Source organism: Salarias fasciatus, chromosome 16 (genome assembly GCF_902148845.1).
Source record: "Salarias fasciatus chromosome 16, fSalaFa1.1, whole genome shotgun sequence".
Taxonomy (NCBI): Eukaryota; Metazoa; Chordata; class Actinopteri; order Blenniiformes; family Blenniidae; genus Salarias; species Salarias fasciatus.
The window spans coordinates 22,922,445-22,936,865 of record NC_043760.1 but is presented as its reverse complement, the minus strand read 5'-3'; the positions used below and the strand labels follow the sequence as shown (position 1 = coordinate 22,936,865).

The following is a 14,421-nucleotide window of genomic DNA, read 5'->3' as shown; positions in this document are numbered from 1 at the left end:
CCACGGCACAGGAGACATGCAATATATTTTCCATTAAATGAATTAGTGGGCGCTGCAGGTGGTATTTCACCTTGAAAGGTCTGACCACTTTCTAGCAGAGGTGAACTTTCACCGCTCTTCTCCCGGTGTGGCTTAGAGATGGCTGAGGATCCGCCGAGTGTGACGCCTGCTGCGTTCGAGGTGAAGACGCTTTGTACTGCGAAGCTTCAGGCAAGAAGTAAATGTAGGGAGACTTTGTGACAGGCAGGAATGCTGCCCTGAGTGATGGCCTGGAAAAAGAAACACCCTGCATCTTGTCTCTGTGATGATGAATGACAATCCTTCATGTTGTACTTTTACTTGAAGCTGTGAAACTTATTGTCAAGCTGCTTTAATTTATGTTCCCTGTTGTCGTTGTGCCAACTAGTGATTACTATTGTAGAAAGTTACAAGGAAAGTGTAAATTCTAAACAAAATCACAGAACAATGAAGACACATTTGTCACATTTTCTGGAACTGACAACTTATTGTTTGTTATTGGCAGGAAATTCACAAACACACCAACAACACATTTGGAGTCAACATTTAAATGCAACACATAAGGCAGTATTCTTCAACTTCTGATGGGTGGAGTAACACTGAATTAAAAAAATAAAGCAATTTCTGCTGGTTGTAAGTGAAAAGGCTCTATCATGCTCCACTCGCTCTTGATGACTATTGATGACTGGATCTGACGGTCAACATCATACATGAACTATATGTCTTGGAAAAACTGTCGTTCTCTAAAAGTCCAAATAAAAACATTCTACACATGTTGGATGGAATGGACTGAGTATGTCAACCCCATGAAGCCTGAGTTCTGATCATTTAAAATTAAATACTTAATGCTTAAATACTGACTAATTTTTTAATTATTTTTTTATTGATTTTATTTTATAAAAAAAAAACAAAAACAAACAAACCAAAAAAAAAAAAAAAATATATATATATATATATATTTAGGTTTCTCGGTTTTTCAGTGAGCTTCCCAGTCATTCAGTAAATAGTGCACATTAGAGTTTTGAGTGTGAACCATAGAAGAAAATGAAAAAGAAAATAAATGGAAAACTTACCGAAGGACTAACCACAGGTTAGTCACATTTCCACAGGTGTTCAGTAATATGTGCTGAAATTAAAACTGCTTTCCCTAAATAAAAAACATTTCCCGGTGCAATCTGAATCAGATGTACTTATGTGTTTATACGAGGCATTTACAACCCATTTGACCCTACAATCCGGTTATAAGGAGGATTTAAGGGTGAATGTGGGTAAAGACACTACTATTGGCTCTCTCTCACACACACACACACACACACACACACACACACACACACACACACACACACACCATGATACTTGCCCACACATATCACTACAGTCACTGAAACAGACTGCTATTCTCTCACACACACTACTCCAGCCTCACACACACTGCTTTAGCCTGAGTATAGCAGTGCGTATGAGAAATGATAATAGTGTGCGTAAGACCAAGCATGAATGTGTGCCTCGAGGGCCCCTAGCTCATGAAAAACCTTATCTGGTAATAACACAAGCATGTGAATTACACTCTCACACAGTTTGTTCAAATTCCTGTCCACCTTCCATTTCCAAAAATCACCAGAACTGAGCCAAAGGAGGAATTAAGGTTTCTGTTGCCACAGACATACATTCTCTCTGATAATGTCCTGTTAGGTGTTAGCCTTCCCCAAACCACGGACATCTACAACATAAAGTGCAGAAACAGGAGAGACTGCAGACTGAAGGACCCCGCCCACCCTGCACACACACTTGTTGCCCCTCTTCCCTCAGAGAGAAGACTGAGGAGCATCAGAAGCTTCTTCCCAACAGCTGAGAGGCTGTGGGACTCTCTGACTGCCCAGAAAGAAAAGATGGATACTTCATGTGAAACACTGAAAAGGAGCATCATGGTACAATTTGCACCTCAACTATTGACCTTACTGTTGTTGATCTTTGAACAACAGAGTCTTTTGCACTCCACTTACTCTGCTGCTGATTTGTACTCCAGCGGCACTGTGTTTAGATTAGGTTAGGGTTGTCAATAGTATCAATATATATTCTTTATTTATACCGCCTAAGTAGGTATTAATTTTTCTAATACATTTTTTATGGCTAAACTGGGACCTCAGTTACTACTTTTATTCCTCGCTTACAGAGGAGACTGACTGACTAACCCCTTTGAATTTCCGGGGAAACCATCATGTATAGAAAAACATTTGTACAATTTCAGTGTTGCACTGCAAAAAAAGGTCTGCCAAAATATAAGATGTAAACACTACATTTCAGAAAATTTCTCTAAAAACTCATGGGATTTTCTGCCCATGCAGCAAGTAAATTTTGCTTGGTAAGAGATCTTGAAACAATGTTTTCAAATCTGCATTGTTTTTGTTTTGTATGATTTCTGCTCCTTCACTCACTTGTTGACTTGCAGCTAATGAGCGGCACAGACACTTCATGGATTTTACTTTATTTCACTCATCATAGTTCCAGGTTGCAAATGGATGTGAGTTATGTAATGAATTACTGTCAAGCTATTAATTGAAAACATCACAATAATGTTATATCGCTTCATTCATATGGAGTGTCAGTATTTGGAGGCTTGTTAAACAAGCACACACCTCAATTCAAAATGAGAAAAGACTTCAGTCTCTGAGTTGACCGTTCCATATGGGGCACTGGGGAGCTGTCTGTTTTTCACCACTTCTTCTTGAGTGAGCTGACCATTGACAAGGAAAGATGGGCTATTCAATGAAACCCCTTATGGCAAAATATCACAGATGCTGAAACCCTTGTATAATCGTATCTCCAGGCTGGAGCTAATCTGGGATGCTGCAGTCTGCCATGATTGCCTACTGTAGCATACAGTTTCTTCAGCATCTCAATTTCATTTCTCAACATGCCCATCTAGAGGACAGACAAACTCTCAGCTTTGAGGACATTGACCTCATTGTCAACTTGATCCACAGCTGTCTCCATCAGTACCAGTAGCTGCAGACCCACGCTGGATCCTGATCGTTCGGTTTTACAGTTATTAACCTTTTTCTTTTCTGACCAGATCCAGCTTTGCCATCTGCAAAAGGGAAGTCAGAGAACTTGTTCTCATTCCAGGCAAATCATGATGGACCTGCATCCTTAGCCTTTGGGAAATGCCAACTGCAAATCCTTGAGAAAATCTTAGCAACTGCTGCAGATAACATATAAATCAATAATATTGATAATGCTAACACTGGATCTGCCTAACTGAAGGCTGAAATACACCCATTTTGCATGCTTAGCATGTCTCACACGGGTGGGTGGGGGTCTGTAATACAATTTCATGATGCATTGTGTGTGCAAAACACATTTAAAACGAGAGAGAGGTACACGCTGCATGTCTGTGCAGCGATGTAAACACAACAGCCAACACTGGTGCAGTGCTGGTGGTGGGTTCATGATTAGCCGGATACACTACGGATCTACTAATACCAATCATGTTTTTCCTCTTATCTGATAAGCTGCAGCCATCTCTTCCTGTTGTTGCATCGTTACAAAGACGATAAAATCACTGGTAAAGGTAAGCTTCTGGACGATTTCTACAGAGTGGAACCCAACATTGCAGCATTCTCTACTCCTGGCTTCACTGGGGAAAAAAACTCGACGGACCCGGAAATGCATAGTCACATGACTCGTGACGTCGGCGTTAACTTCCTGATACAAAGCCAGCGCGAGATCTGCGTCGCCCTCTAGCGGCACGCAGTTTTGCGCATGCTCAGCTCGACCGGGCGAGCTTGCGGGTGATCGTCAGACAGCTGTGTCTCACCTTCAGCCATCTTAACCATGCTGGGCGCGGTGGGTCGGTGCTGCAGCGGAGCTCTGCGGGCTCTGAAGCCCGGACTCAGCTCTCTGAACACGGTCAGCGGCAGACATGCGGCTCTCTATTCGAGTGAGTTACACTATTTTACTGACTGTAGACGCCTGCCAACATGCAATGTCACTGCACTGCACTGCTCTGGCAGCGGCGACGCAGCTCCAGCTCTAACAATGTTCATTCATTCAAATTCAGCAATTGTGTTTTTTTCTTTATAAAAGCAAGGATAATTGAAGAGTGAATGCCTTTCCTTATGTTTTATGCTTCATGCAGAGACTGTCGCGTTTGTTTACTCTTAGTAACCTTTGACCTTCCAGGAAACTTCAGAAGTCACTGTTTGACACACTTTCTGAAGCTCTAGTCTGTCACTTTTATTTTAAATGATAAAAACTGAAAAACACTAAAATGTGAAAACTTGTCACTAATGATCAGTTTTATGTCACTTCAGATCGTATGTATTTATCACTATGTTTTCTCTGCAAGGCGTTTCCTTCTGAAGTCTGGGTGCTGCTGTCACATGCAGCCTGTATTGGTTTCCTCTCACTGCCATCTTTCTGTCCTTGTCCTTTCAGGCAGGGGTTACGCTGCTCCAGCTGCTCAAGCAGGTCTGGCCAATGGCCGCATAGTGGCTGTGATCGGTGCCGTGGTGGATGTCCAGTTCGATGAAGGCCTGCCTCCCATCCTCAATGCGCTGGAGGTGTCTGGACGCGAGAGCCGCCTGGTGCTTGAGGTGGCACAGCATCTGGGTAATTATGCCGATGTGCCCAACCGGGTTTAAATGCAACTCGGCAAGTGAATATCAGCGCCACAGAGTGTTTACGGACTTTCTTTGTGTGTTTGTTAAGGTGAGAACACCGTCAGGACGATCGCCATGGATGGCACAGAAGGTCTGGTCCGTGGTCAGCAGGTTCTGGACACCGGAGCCCCCATTAGGATTCCTGTTGGACCTGAGACCTTGGGCAGGATTATGAATGTCATTGGAGAGCCCATTGATGAGAGAGGTCCAATTAGTACTAAACAGTAAGGATGTAATTACTTCATTAAGGTATCAGTGGTTCAAAAGCAACGATCTGCAAATCAAACTCTTAATTCTTTATAAATCTTCACTATATTATCAATTAAAATACTAATACTGTACTGGAATTATGGATTTTTTTTGCTTTTTAATTGATTAGCATGGATAAAAATAGATATTGCTCTGTTGTAGGACGGCTCCAATCCACGCTGAAGCCCCTGAGTTCACCGACATGAGTGTGGAGCAGGAGATCCTGGTGACCGGCATCAAGGTGGTAGATCTGCTGGCACCCTACGCCAAGGGCGGAAAGATCGGTTTGTGAATAAGTTTACACTCTGGATTTTTATTTGTCGTCATCATGGCTCCTGGAGACATTTGATGGTCTCTGAATGTGCGCATTGTTTTCTTTCAGGCCTGTTCGGCGGTGCCGGTGTGGGGAAGACTGTGTTGATCATGGAGCTGATCAACAACGTGGCCAAGGCTCACGGTGGTTACTCCGTGTTTGCCGGAGTGGGAGAGCGAACCCGTGAAGGAAATGACTTGTACCATGAGATGATCGAGTCTGGAGTCATTAACCTGAAGGATACCACTTCCAAGGTGACAGACTGAGTGACAGAGAACTGAGGACAGTATATCAGGTTTATTTCAGTATCGGGCTAAATTAATTAGTTGCTTGTGTCCTCAGGTGGCGCTGGTGTACGGTCAGATGAACGAGCCTCCAGGCGCTCGTGCCAGGGTTGCTCTAACCGGTCTGACTGTTGCTGAGTATTTCCGTGACCAGGAGGGACAGGATGTGCTGCTCTTCATCGACAACATCTTCAGGTTTACCCAGGCTGGATCAGAGGTTTGTAGTCTGACACCCTCATTAAAATACAACCTTTTAAGCACATCTTTTGTTTCAATATTTTCTTTCCTCTTCGGCCTTCAGGTGTCTGCCCTGTTGGGTCGTATCCCCTCGGCTGTGGGCTACCAGCCCACTCTGGCCACTGATATGGGCACAATGCAGGAGAGAATCACAACCACTAAAAAAGGCTCAATCACCTCTGTGCAGGTGAGATGATAGGAAACACACATTTCTGCACATTTTTAGATTTGTTTGCGTCATGCACCCTAAACCCGTGCTGTTCCAGGCCATCTATGTGCCAGCTGATGACTTGACCGACCCTGCTCCAGCCACAACCTTTGCCCACTTGGATGCAACAACTGTGCTGTCCCGCGCCATTGCTGAGCTAGGAATCTACCCTGCGGTGGACCCTCTGGATTCCACCTCCCGCATCATGGACCCCAACATCGTTGGGTCTGAACACTACGACGTTGCTCGCGGCGTGCAGAAAATTCTTCAGGCGAGTATTCCTGCTTGCTGATGATACATTTTCTCCCTGATCCAAATCAGCCTAAACCTAATCTCTATGTTGTTCCCACTTCAGGACTATAAATCACTGCAGGACATCATTGCTATCCTTGGTATGGATGAGCTGTCTGAGGAAGACAAGCTGACCGTGGCCCGTGCCCGGAAGATCCAGCGCTTCCTGTCTCAGCCCTTCCAGGTGGCAGAGGTCTTCACTGGCCACATGGGCAAGCTGGTCCCTCTCAAGGAAACTATCAAGGGCTTCAAGAGCATTCTGGGAGGTAAAATGAAGCTTTAATGCAGAAACATGCTTTTGCTTTGGGATTTTAAACTTGTAGTGTTGATGTTTGCTTTTCTCTCTCAAAGGCGAATATGACGCCTTGCCAGAGCAAGCGTTCTACATGGTGGGTCCCATCGAGGAGGTCGTCCAAAAGGCTGAGAAACTGGCAGAGGAACATTCCTAAATGATTTCTCTGTAAGATCACAGAACCTTCGTTTGTACAGTATGATTTCTATTTGAGGAACTTCTAACTTGTCATGCTAAGTATGTATGGTGTAGTTCCATTTTTCTCTGGAAATATGAAGAAAAAAATTAAACTCTACATTGTGATATATATGTACAACTTTTGTCGTGTCTTGTTTGTTGTTGCAGTGTTGACATCATTGACATCTAGTGTTTTTTTATTTGCAATTGACGTCACATGGTTAGAGGTTAGAGTATCAGATGGCGGAGTTTCTTATTCAGCTCCCTTTCCTGTGTGAGAAGAAGGTTGCTGTGCTCCTGGAGGGCGTTCAAATCCTGTAGAAACATTTAGAGAAGGAAACATTTCACCCTTTAAACAAGCAAATGTAAATTATTCTCTTCATCATTACAGCATTTAACACACCTTGTTAAGATTTTCAATCTTTTTCATCGATTCATCGAGAGCAGACTGCAGAGAATTAACTTTGGCATCTTTGTTGACTGCATCTGCTTCGTTTTCAAACCTGAACAAAGTCAAAGATGAACCTGCACTTTACTCGCTCCCTCTAGCAGTGCATAATAAACAGTCTGGACAGAATGTACCTGTCCTGTGCCTTGACCCGAGCCTTCTTTTCTTCTTTCCATTTCGCCTCCAGCTGCTCGATTTCCTCTTGTTTGTCCTGCATTCAAGACACATTTGTGTTTAACTGAAGCAACTGTTTAATTTTCTGTTAATAGAATAAATAGGCTTTCATTCACCTGAATTACTTTGCCTCTTTCCATGGAAAGATGCAGTAATTTGTCCTTCTCTTTGGTGAGGTTATCTAAGCTTTCTGTCATGCTGAGCTCCTTGGCTCCATGCTGTTCTTTAGTCTCTTGTAGCGTCTTCCTCAAATCTGATTGTGGAGGAAAGACAGCAGTTTAGAGCTGTTTTTTAGCTGTGGAGAGAGATGGCGCACTATCTACCCACCTTTGCAGAGCGCCACAGCATTTGTGTGCTTTTGATGAGCATCTTGCAGTTGATCAAGTAAAGAAGCTTCTTTGGTTTTATGCTGAGCTGCTTGTTCCAGATGTCTTGACTCCATTTCAGCTAATTTCTGACTGAAACAACATGAATAATGATGCAAATATTTAACTACACAAAATTCCTAAAAGCATTGTTTAAAAATCTTATATCTGAGACAGTTCCATCTATATTTATACAAATGACAGAAATGCCTTCCAGTCCATGTTATAACTATGCTGCAGGGTTGTTTGCTGAGTATGAAAATGTACCAGTATTGGACTTCTTTGCTGGCGTACTCCTCCGTCAGCAGTTTGATGTCGTGCCTGAGTTTTTGAACCAACTCTTCTTTATCTTGTAGTTTTTGAGAGAAAAGGGAGTCATTTTCCAACTTGAGCTGCTGATTTTCCAGCCTAAACTGTGCATTCTGCTTCTTGTGTTCCTCCATGAAAGCAATGATTGATTGATTACTGGCAGCTAAATCTCTGAATCTTCTCTCTAACGTCTCGGTTTTCTTCCTTTTGCCGTCCAGTTCTCTTTGGCAGTGTGTAGCTCGGGCTTCGAGCTCGGTGTTGATTTTCTGCAGGGCTTGACTTCGCAGCAGCGTCTCGTCTGATCTCTGTTTCAGCATGCAAATCAAACTCGACTGTTCGTCTATCCTGGACCGCAGCATCTTTCTTTCTGTCGCATCATCTGCGGCCGTAAGTTTCTCCGGTAGCTTCTGAACACCGTCCATATGCTGGGAAGAGAATAAGAAAAACCTCTCATGACATTAATTCAAACACTTGTCTGTCCAGTCTGACACTTTAATGCTTCATCGTCTTGAAAAACTTTCTCCACTCGATGGTTGTTCAAACTGAGAAGACATTATACACCTCTGTAACCAAATACTTAGAGCTTTAGTTCATTTTATAATTAAATTGATTGATGATAAAATTATTGATATTATGTAATCCAACAACAGTTAAACTGACAATGAAATGAGTTAACTGAGATTCTTTAAGCAGATTGATATCAGAAATAGAAAAGTATTTTACTTTCACTAAGGGGTTATGGATAACTTTTATTATTATACTCCAGTATTTATGAGGCAGTATACAGAAGTGGATATGAATTTTAATGTCTGGGATCTTAAAATAATGACAGTAAAGAACATGAAGAGAAACAAAAAAACAGAAAGCTTACTTTACAGAACAACTTGACACATCAATCCCCAACCTCAAACATATTCCAGTCCTTACCCCTACTACCAGATGTTAACTGTTCAAAATGTATAAATACTTAGGTGTCCCAGTCATTTGGCCCCATACAACGATTATTTCGCCCAACCACTTCTGAAACTCTTCAAAAGAGAGTGAATATGAGCCCCAGAAACAAACCTGCTAAAGGATGCAAAAAATGTCTTCAAACACAAAAGAGTTACAACAGCAATGAAGAAAGTAATTTGTTTGTTTCCAGAAAATCATAAACTTATCAATTCTAAACCAAATGCAGATAGCTGAAAACTGCAGTATGATGGCTGACTGGGATCAGGATTGGAGGAAAACACAAAACTCTATCTTTTAAGCATCTATACTGATTATAGATATACACAGCACGTATAACCACATGCTGGCTTGCCAGAGGATCTGAGCTACTAAAAATGATTGAACGTTTAAAAAAACAATACTAATTTGATTTTTTTTGCTGCATTTAGACTACTTTTTTTCTGCTTTATTCTTTGTAACTAATTTCACTGGTATATTTCATTGAACCCCATATATACAGTTGTAACTCTCTTTCCATCCATTTTAATATTTAAAAAACTTGATATATCCTTTCCATTCTTGCGTTGAATCTACTGTGTCTTTGTTTTGTCTTGTTTTCTCTGTTATACTCTACAGTAAAACACGTTGAATTCTACCAACTTGCATAAAAAAAGTTTTATAGATTCAAGTTTGATTGATTTTCTCCTATAAATTATTCAATGGGAGTTTGTCTTTTTTTTTTTTTAAATTGATATCAGTATATTGAAGGCGTTTTTGGAGGCAGTCTAATACTAGTTAAAGTGAGGAGAGTCTGATGAACAGATTTGTTTTCCTGCACTTACCTCCACACAGCTGCCCTCTATCTTCATAAATGTCTCTGTATTCGTCTGAGGAATCTCCATCTCCGTAAGCAGGCTGTAATTGTTTCTTTTTTAACGACCGGCAGCCCCTCTCTTTGAATTCATAAGAAGTTTTCCGTTGCCACGTTGCTATTGGTAACCGTGCTCTTTCATGGCGCGCGCTCGGAGCGAATACCGCAGGTGTGCGTGAAGCTGCAGATGAAGCGCGTGTCCGCAAGATGGCGGCGCTGAGCTTCAATAACGGAGGAGGGGGAAAAGAAAGGTATTTATCCTTTTTAGTACAATATGCTGTGAAACCAATGTCATCTATTTGAAAATTGTATTTTTCCTTTTATTTTGTATCATACACAAACAGTAAATGCGACAAATATACTGACAAATCTTCATCCTTCAACCAAATTAACTTTGAAATAGTCTTTGGTGACCGTGCTACTTCACAAGCAGTAAACATTTACAGCCCTGTTACTAATATGTTCGCGGTGGTCTTTGGCTTCTGCGTTGCTTAATGTAATGTTTATTTTATTTGTTTATCATAAGAATATAATACTTATTGCAAGAAATAAAACCTGACGGTACAGGACAGAACCCAAGGGACTTTTATGAAATCCTTGCCAATGATAAACAATATGAAAATAGAAATAAAAGATAAAGGCGAGAAAACCTCAAAGGAGTTGAAAAAAACAGCCTCCTAAACCACACAACAAATCAACTTAGAATCAGTGGGAGTAATTGGATGGGAAATAATTGAATAATTCAGTATGAAAAAGACAGTTTCAGAGCTGGGGCCCACAACATTTTCTGAAATGCTGGTGCAAAGTGTACAGAGAGGTAAATGAAAACGTTCCTCATTAAGGGTGAATGTGTACAACTCTATTTTTATGTTTCTACTATCACTAAAATGATAGCGAATTAATTACAACCAGGCTTTATAAGAAAAAAAATGTTCAGAAATGTTTTTACACTCTGTAGGTCATCTCACCAGCTGGAAAAAAACTCCAGGGCGGACCGGTTCTGGTCCGCGGGCCGCATGTTGTCGTAATTTAAATAATGTCTTTAACTGATTTAACCCACCGGCAGCACCCTGCAGCCCCTCTCCGTCCCGGGAAAAAACAGCCCGCTGGGAGCGAGAAATCACTGGCACCCGGGACGAGCCGGGCCCGCATGGCATTATGCAGATTCCAGGGCCGCAGCAGAGGGATTTATCCGGAGGGCCGAGGCTGGGTTGGGGGAGCGGCTGTCCCGGCCTTTGTGCACGCCCCTTTTCATCAACTAGCGGGCCAAGAAAGACAGAGGAAAGCAACAGCATCCCAGCCCCAGTCCTTACAGCTCCTCCATCTGCACCGCGGAGCTGGACGGGCCGGCCAGAATGTGGAGAGCACTGCTACTTAAACTCCTTCTCGTCTTCATATGCTGTGTTAGATGGTGCCACTCTGAAGGTCAGTACTTTGTTTTTTTTCCCTTTTCTTTTCTGCACTCCTACTCCTTTTAAACCTTATTTATTTATTTCCCTCACAGGCTGATTGATTAGCTGAGTCGTTACTCCAAGTGGTGCACTTGTTGCTCATTAGAATAAAACAGCCCGAGTGAAGTGTTGCTCAATTAAAGCCAAAAAAAAAAAAAAAAAAAACCAGCCAATGAGTAACAATTCATGTGAAGTGGGGATAAATTCACCTGAGATATTAGATATAAGATTGTTAATCATTTCAACAAAATGAGTTGAAGTATTTGAGTGGTTCTGGCTGCAGAGTATTTTAGCACATAGTATTACTTTAAAGGTTGAGTACAAAGCCTTCCTCAGACAGATTGGAAGTTCTCTTGAGGAACTTTTGCCTGAGCTTTACTGTTGCTAGGTAACAGAAAAGAGCATGTGACTTACAGACAATCTGTGAGCACTGAGAGCTACTGGTACAAATCTCATTGAGGGGAGCAGATTTCCACGCCGCAGACTGTCGATGCAGACTGGATTCTAGCTCATAGGAGGGGGGGATTTCTCCTTTTCTAATATCTGAGAAGAACTAACAGAAAAATGCTCAGATGCAGCTCTTTATAAGTGACAGTCTCATGCTTGTCTGCTGTGTTTGTAGCCCAGCTAGAGCCTACTTCTCAATTTGTAATCTGCTTTCTTTTTGCTCAACCCTTAGTATGTAAGCTCCTTAGTGTGAATCAAGCAACTAATTACACTGCAGCTGCTGCAGAATGGAATCATTTCAACCTAAGGAGCAGTTTTGAGTTGAGAAAGAATTGCTCCCCAGAGTATATGGCTACAGCTTTCTTCAGTTTTTTTTTTTTCATCATGAAATATCCTGTACATATTTCCTTGCTGGATTACAGAATATCTGGACTGTCCATGTGTTGACACTGAGACTGCAGCATTAAAAGAAATATCACATGGCATTTCCCTTGAATCTCTGCAGAAGAAATACTGCTGATGAGAGTTGAAGTGGACAGAATGATTACTTGACTGGAACTGGGGAACCTCAGCAGGCTGTCAGCATGTTTACGCAGATGATTAACTTGTGATTAGCAGACAGTGTGAGGCAGTCTTAATTAATGTTTCTTTAATCTGAGTTTTGAGAAACCATTAGTTATCATAACATGCAGGTATCAAGTGCTCCTCAAGGGCTTTCTGATAGTGTTTGTCAGCCAGATTTGTAAGAGTACCGTTAAGAAAACTAAACTGGTTCAGTAGTTCCGGTTCACCCCGGGGAGTCAGGATACCTTTCCTAATCTGTGCTTGATCCCTCACTAAAATCCTTTAGTTTGATATTTGTTTCTTCCATGACCTTCTGGAACACATTACCCAGGCCATGAGATCCATACTGCCGCTGAACGCTTGCTCAGGCTTTAATAGCTAATGTAATATTCTGGGTAGGTTTCATGGTGCTGCTTCGTTAACTATCCCTTGTCTTTTTTTGCTGCTGTAGACATTCTTTATCTTTGTAAATTGGGTTGTTTTCTACTTTTTCTGTTAATCATTTTCTAGTGAAGTCCCCAAAAAAACACGACGAGCTTCTTGCCAGGACTTGGTATGAAGGTTTTAGCAAGTTTTTGTTTGGTAATATTTAAAGGAAGGATTCATGTTTTGTGCAGCCAGATAAAATATCAAAGGGAGAAAACACACTTGATTGATCATGCTTGTATTTTGTCTTGACACAATGACAATCTGTGTTGTTTTGACCAGATTTGGAAAGAATTGTTTCTCTTATTTGTCTGGGCTTTTGAAGTTTATGAGACATGCAAACTTTGCCAGCATATCAAGCCTTGCAATTTCCTCGATTTTGCCAGTGAGCAGCAACAGCAACAGTAACAGTTAGAAACCGGAACATAACTGATACAAATCAACAGCGAGTTATTTTGCAGCTTCCCCAGTCTGAGATAAAGACACTCAGGATGAAGTTTACTCATCAACCAACTCCTAGTGAGCTGTGGATAAATATATAGAAGAAAAACCAAGTTGTCCAGTGGCTGTTACTGTGCTGCGACAACTTAATTTATGATGCTTTTCACTCATTCCTTTCAGAAATGTTGAGTATTTCACAATTCCAGCTAAATCAAAGCTGTAGTCTGCTCTGTATGCCTCGGTTTTGGTTCCATGCCACTGCCAATGCCCCCCGTTTTTTTGGGGTTTTTTTTTTTTTTTAGCTGTTTTTGAGTGTAGCATTCAGAGCCAAAGTCACTTGTTTGGCAATTGACTGCATTCTGCTGCATTGATTTCCATATGAAACGGGCAGCAGCACTTCGCTGTGGCAGGATGGACGGGTTCAGCGTTTCGTGCTGCCAGCAGCCGTTTTCTCAACTTTTTTCTACACACACACACACACACACACACACACACACACACACACAGTCATTGAGTGCAGGGAGCTGTGCCAAAACAAGACAGTTTTGACGGAGGCTTGAAAACATGTTTTCAGCTCTCCACATGACGAGACAGAGATGTTTCGCTCGTATTGGACAGGCGTTTTTGTTAATGGGGGATCGTGAGGTGGGGGACCGTGTGTCTTCATTTTCTTTAACATTATCTCAGTCTTTGTCTGCGGCTTTCTGCTGTGCATCTACAAAGTGACTTTTTTTAGGGTGACACTTCCAGTTATGAGTCCGCATCCCTGCTGGTACCTTTTGGCCTCATTGTGCTGTCCCAGTGGGGCTCAAGGCATTTCAGGGACTTCATTCTAATGAAAATTCCTCCACTGCTCCTCTTTGTTGGGCACTGGTTGGGCATCCTTATTTTCATCCACAGATGGAGTAGTGCTCTCTCCTGCTGTGGGTTTAAGTTGCTAATTAGAAAAGACAAGACTCAGAGAAAAGAGAGAGAAAACACTGTAAATTGCACAAGGACTCGGCTGAAGCACAAATAAAAACAGCCATTGTCAGACTCGGACCCTAATTGCTGATTTGCACCATTCACTTTTGCTCGTGTTGATTGACACAGTCGGTTTGCAACTCTGTTTAGGCTGAAGGCAGAAATCTGAGGATTAAGGAAAAGTTACAAAGACGTTGCTTTTAGGATGTAAAAAGAACCCCTCACACAAGATAGTGCTGTTGAAAGGTTCAGCTTCAGTGTACTGTATCTGTCACCTTTCCCAGAAGTAATGCAGTCAG

General features: G+C 41.9%; 3 protein-coding genes across 3 annotated transcripts in view; 2 read left to right on the top strand and 1 right to left on the bottom strand.

Moving 5' to 3' along the window:
- The first annotated feature begins 3,802 nt into the window (after nt 1-3,802).
- On the top strand, nt 3,803-6,869 carry LOC115402652 (ATP synthase subunit beta, mitochondrial-like). Its single transcript, XM_030111152.1, has 10 exons — nt 3,803-3,958; nt 4,456-4,629; nt 4,729-4,903; nt 5,091-5,212; nt 5,311-5,495; nt 5,584-5,742; nt 5,827-5,949; nt 6,029-6,241; nt 6,326-6,527; nt 6,613-6,869. Exons 1-10 carry the CDS (start codon nt 3,853-3,855, stop codon nt 6,708-6,710), a joined length of 1,557 nt encoding a protein of 518 aa, XP_029967012.1. The 5' UTR covers nt 3,803-3,852; the 3' UTR covers nt 6,711-6,869.
- An 89-nt stretch (nt 6,870-6,958) lies between these two features.
- zgc:172182 (coiled-coil domain-containing protein 89) lies at nt 6,959-9,861 on the bottom strand. Its single transcript, XM_030111223.1, has 7 exons — nt 9,802-9,861; nt 7,985-8,451; nt 7,680-7,810; nt 7,469-7,605; nt 7,313-7,389; nt 7,134-7,233; nt 6,959-7,045 (listed from the first exon to the last, which is right to left on the bottom strand). The coding sequence occupies exons 1-7, from the start codon at nt 9,859-9,861 to the stop codon at nt 6,959-6,961; spliced, it is 1,059 nt and encodes a 352-aa protein (XP_029967083.1).
- Nucleotides 9,862-11,151: 1,290 nt separating this feature from the next.
- Nucleotides 11,152-14,421, top strand: part of lrp2a (low density lipoprotein receptor-related protein 2a) — a 41,938-nt gene continuing 38,668 nt past the window's right edge. The window contains exon 1 of the mRNA XM_030111155.1: nt 11,152-11,255. Coding sequence (XP_029967015.1) covers nt 11,186-11,255 — 70 coding nt within the window. The 5' untranslated portion in view covers nt 11,152-11,185. The remainder of the gene's footprint in view (nt 11,256-14,421) is intronic.

What these genes read in the sequence shown, in the direction of transcription:
- zgc:172182 (XM_030111223.1), bottom strand. Translation starts at nt 9,861, where the DNA reads ATGGAGATTCCTCAGACGAATACAGAGACATTTATGAAGATAGAGGGC. An exon ending in AGCAAAGAAGTCCAATACTG is followed by an intron (nt 7,811 to 7,984) that starts GTACATTTTCAT and finishes ATGTTGTTTCAG; the next exon opens with TCAGAAATTAGCTGAAATGG. An exon ending in AAAGAGGCAAAGTAATTCAG is followed by an intron (nt 7,390 to 7,468) that starts GTGAATGAAAGC and finishes TCTTGAATGCAG; the next exon opens with GACAAACAAGAGGAAATCGA.
- LOC115402652 (XM_030111152.1), top strand. Translation starts at nt 3,853, where the DNA reads ATGCTGGGCGCGGTGGGTCGGTGCTGCAGCGGAGCTCTGCGGGCTCTG. An exon ending in ACATGCGGCTCTCTATTCGA is followed by an intron (nt 3,959 to 4,455) that starts GTGAGTTACACT and finishes TTGTCCTTTCAG; the next exon opens with GCAGGGGTTACGCTGCTCCA. An exon ending in TGAAGGATACCACTTCCAAG is followed by an intron (nt 5,496 to 5,583) that starts GTGACAGACTGA and finishes TTGTGTCCTCAG; the next exon opens with GTGGCGCTGGTGTACGGTCA.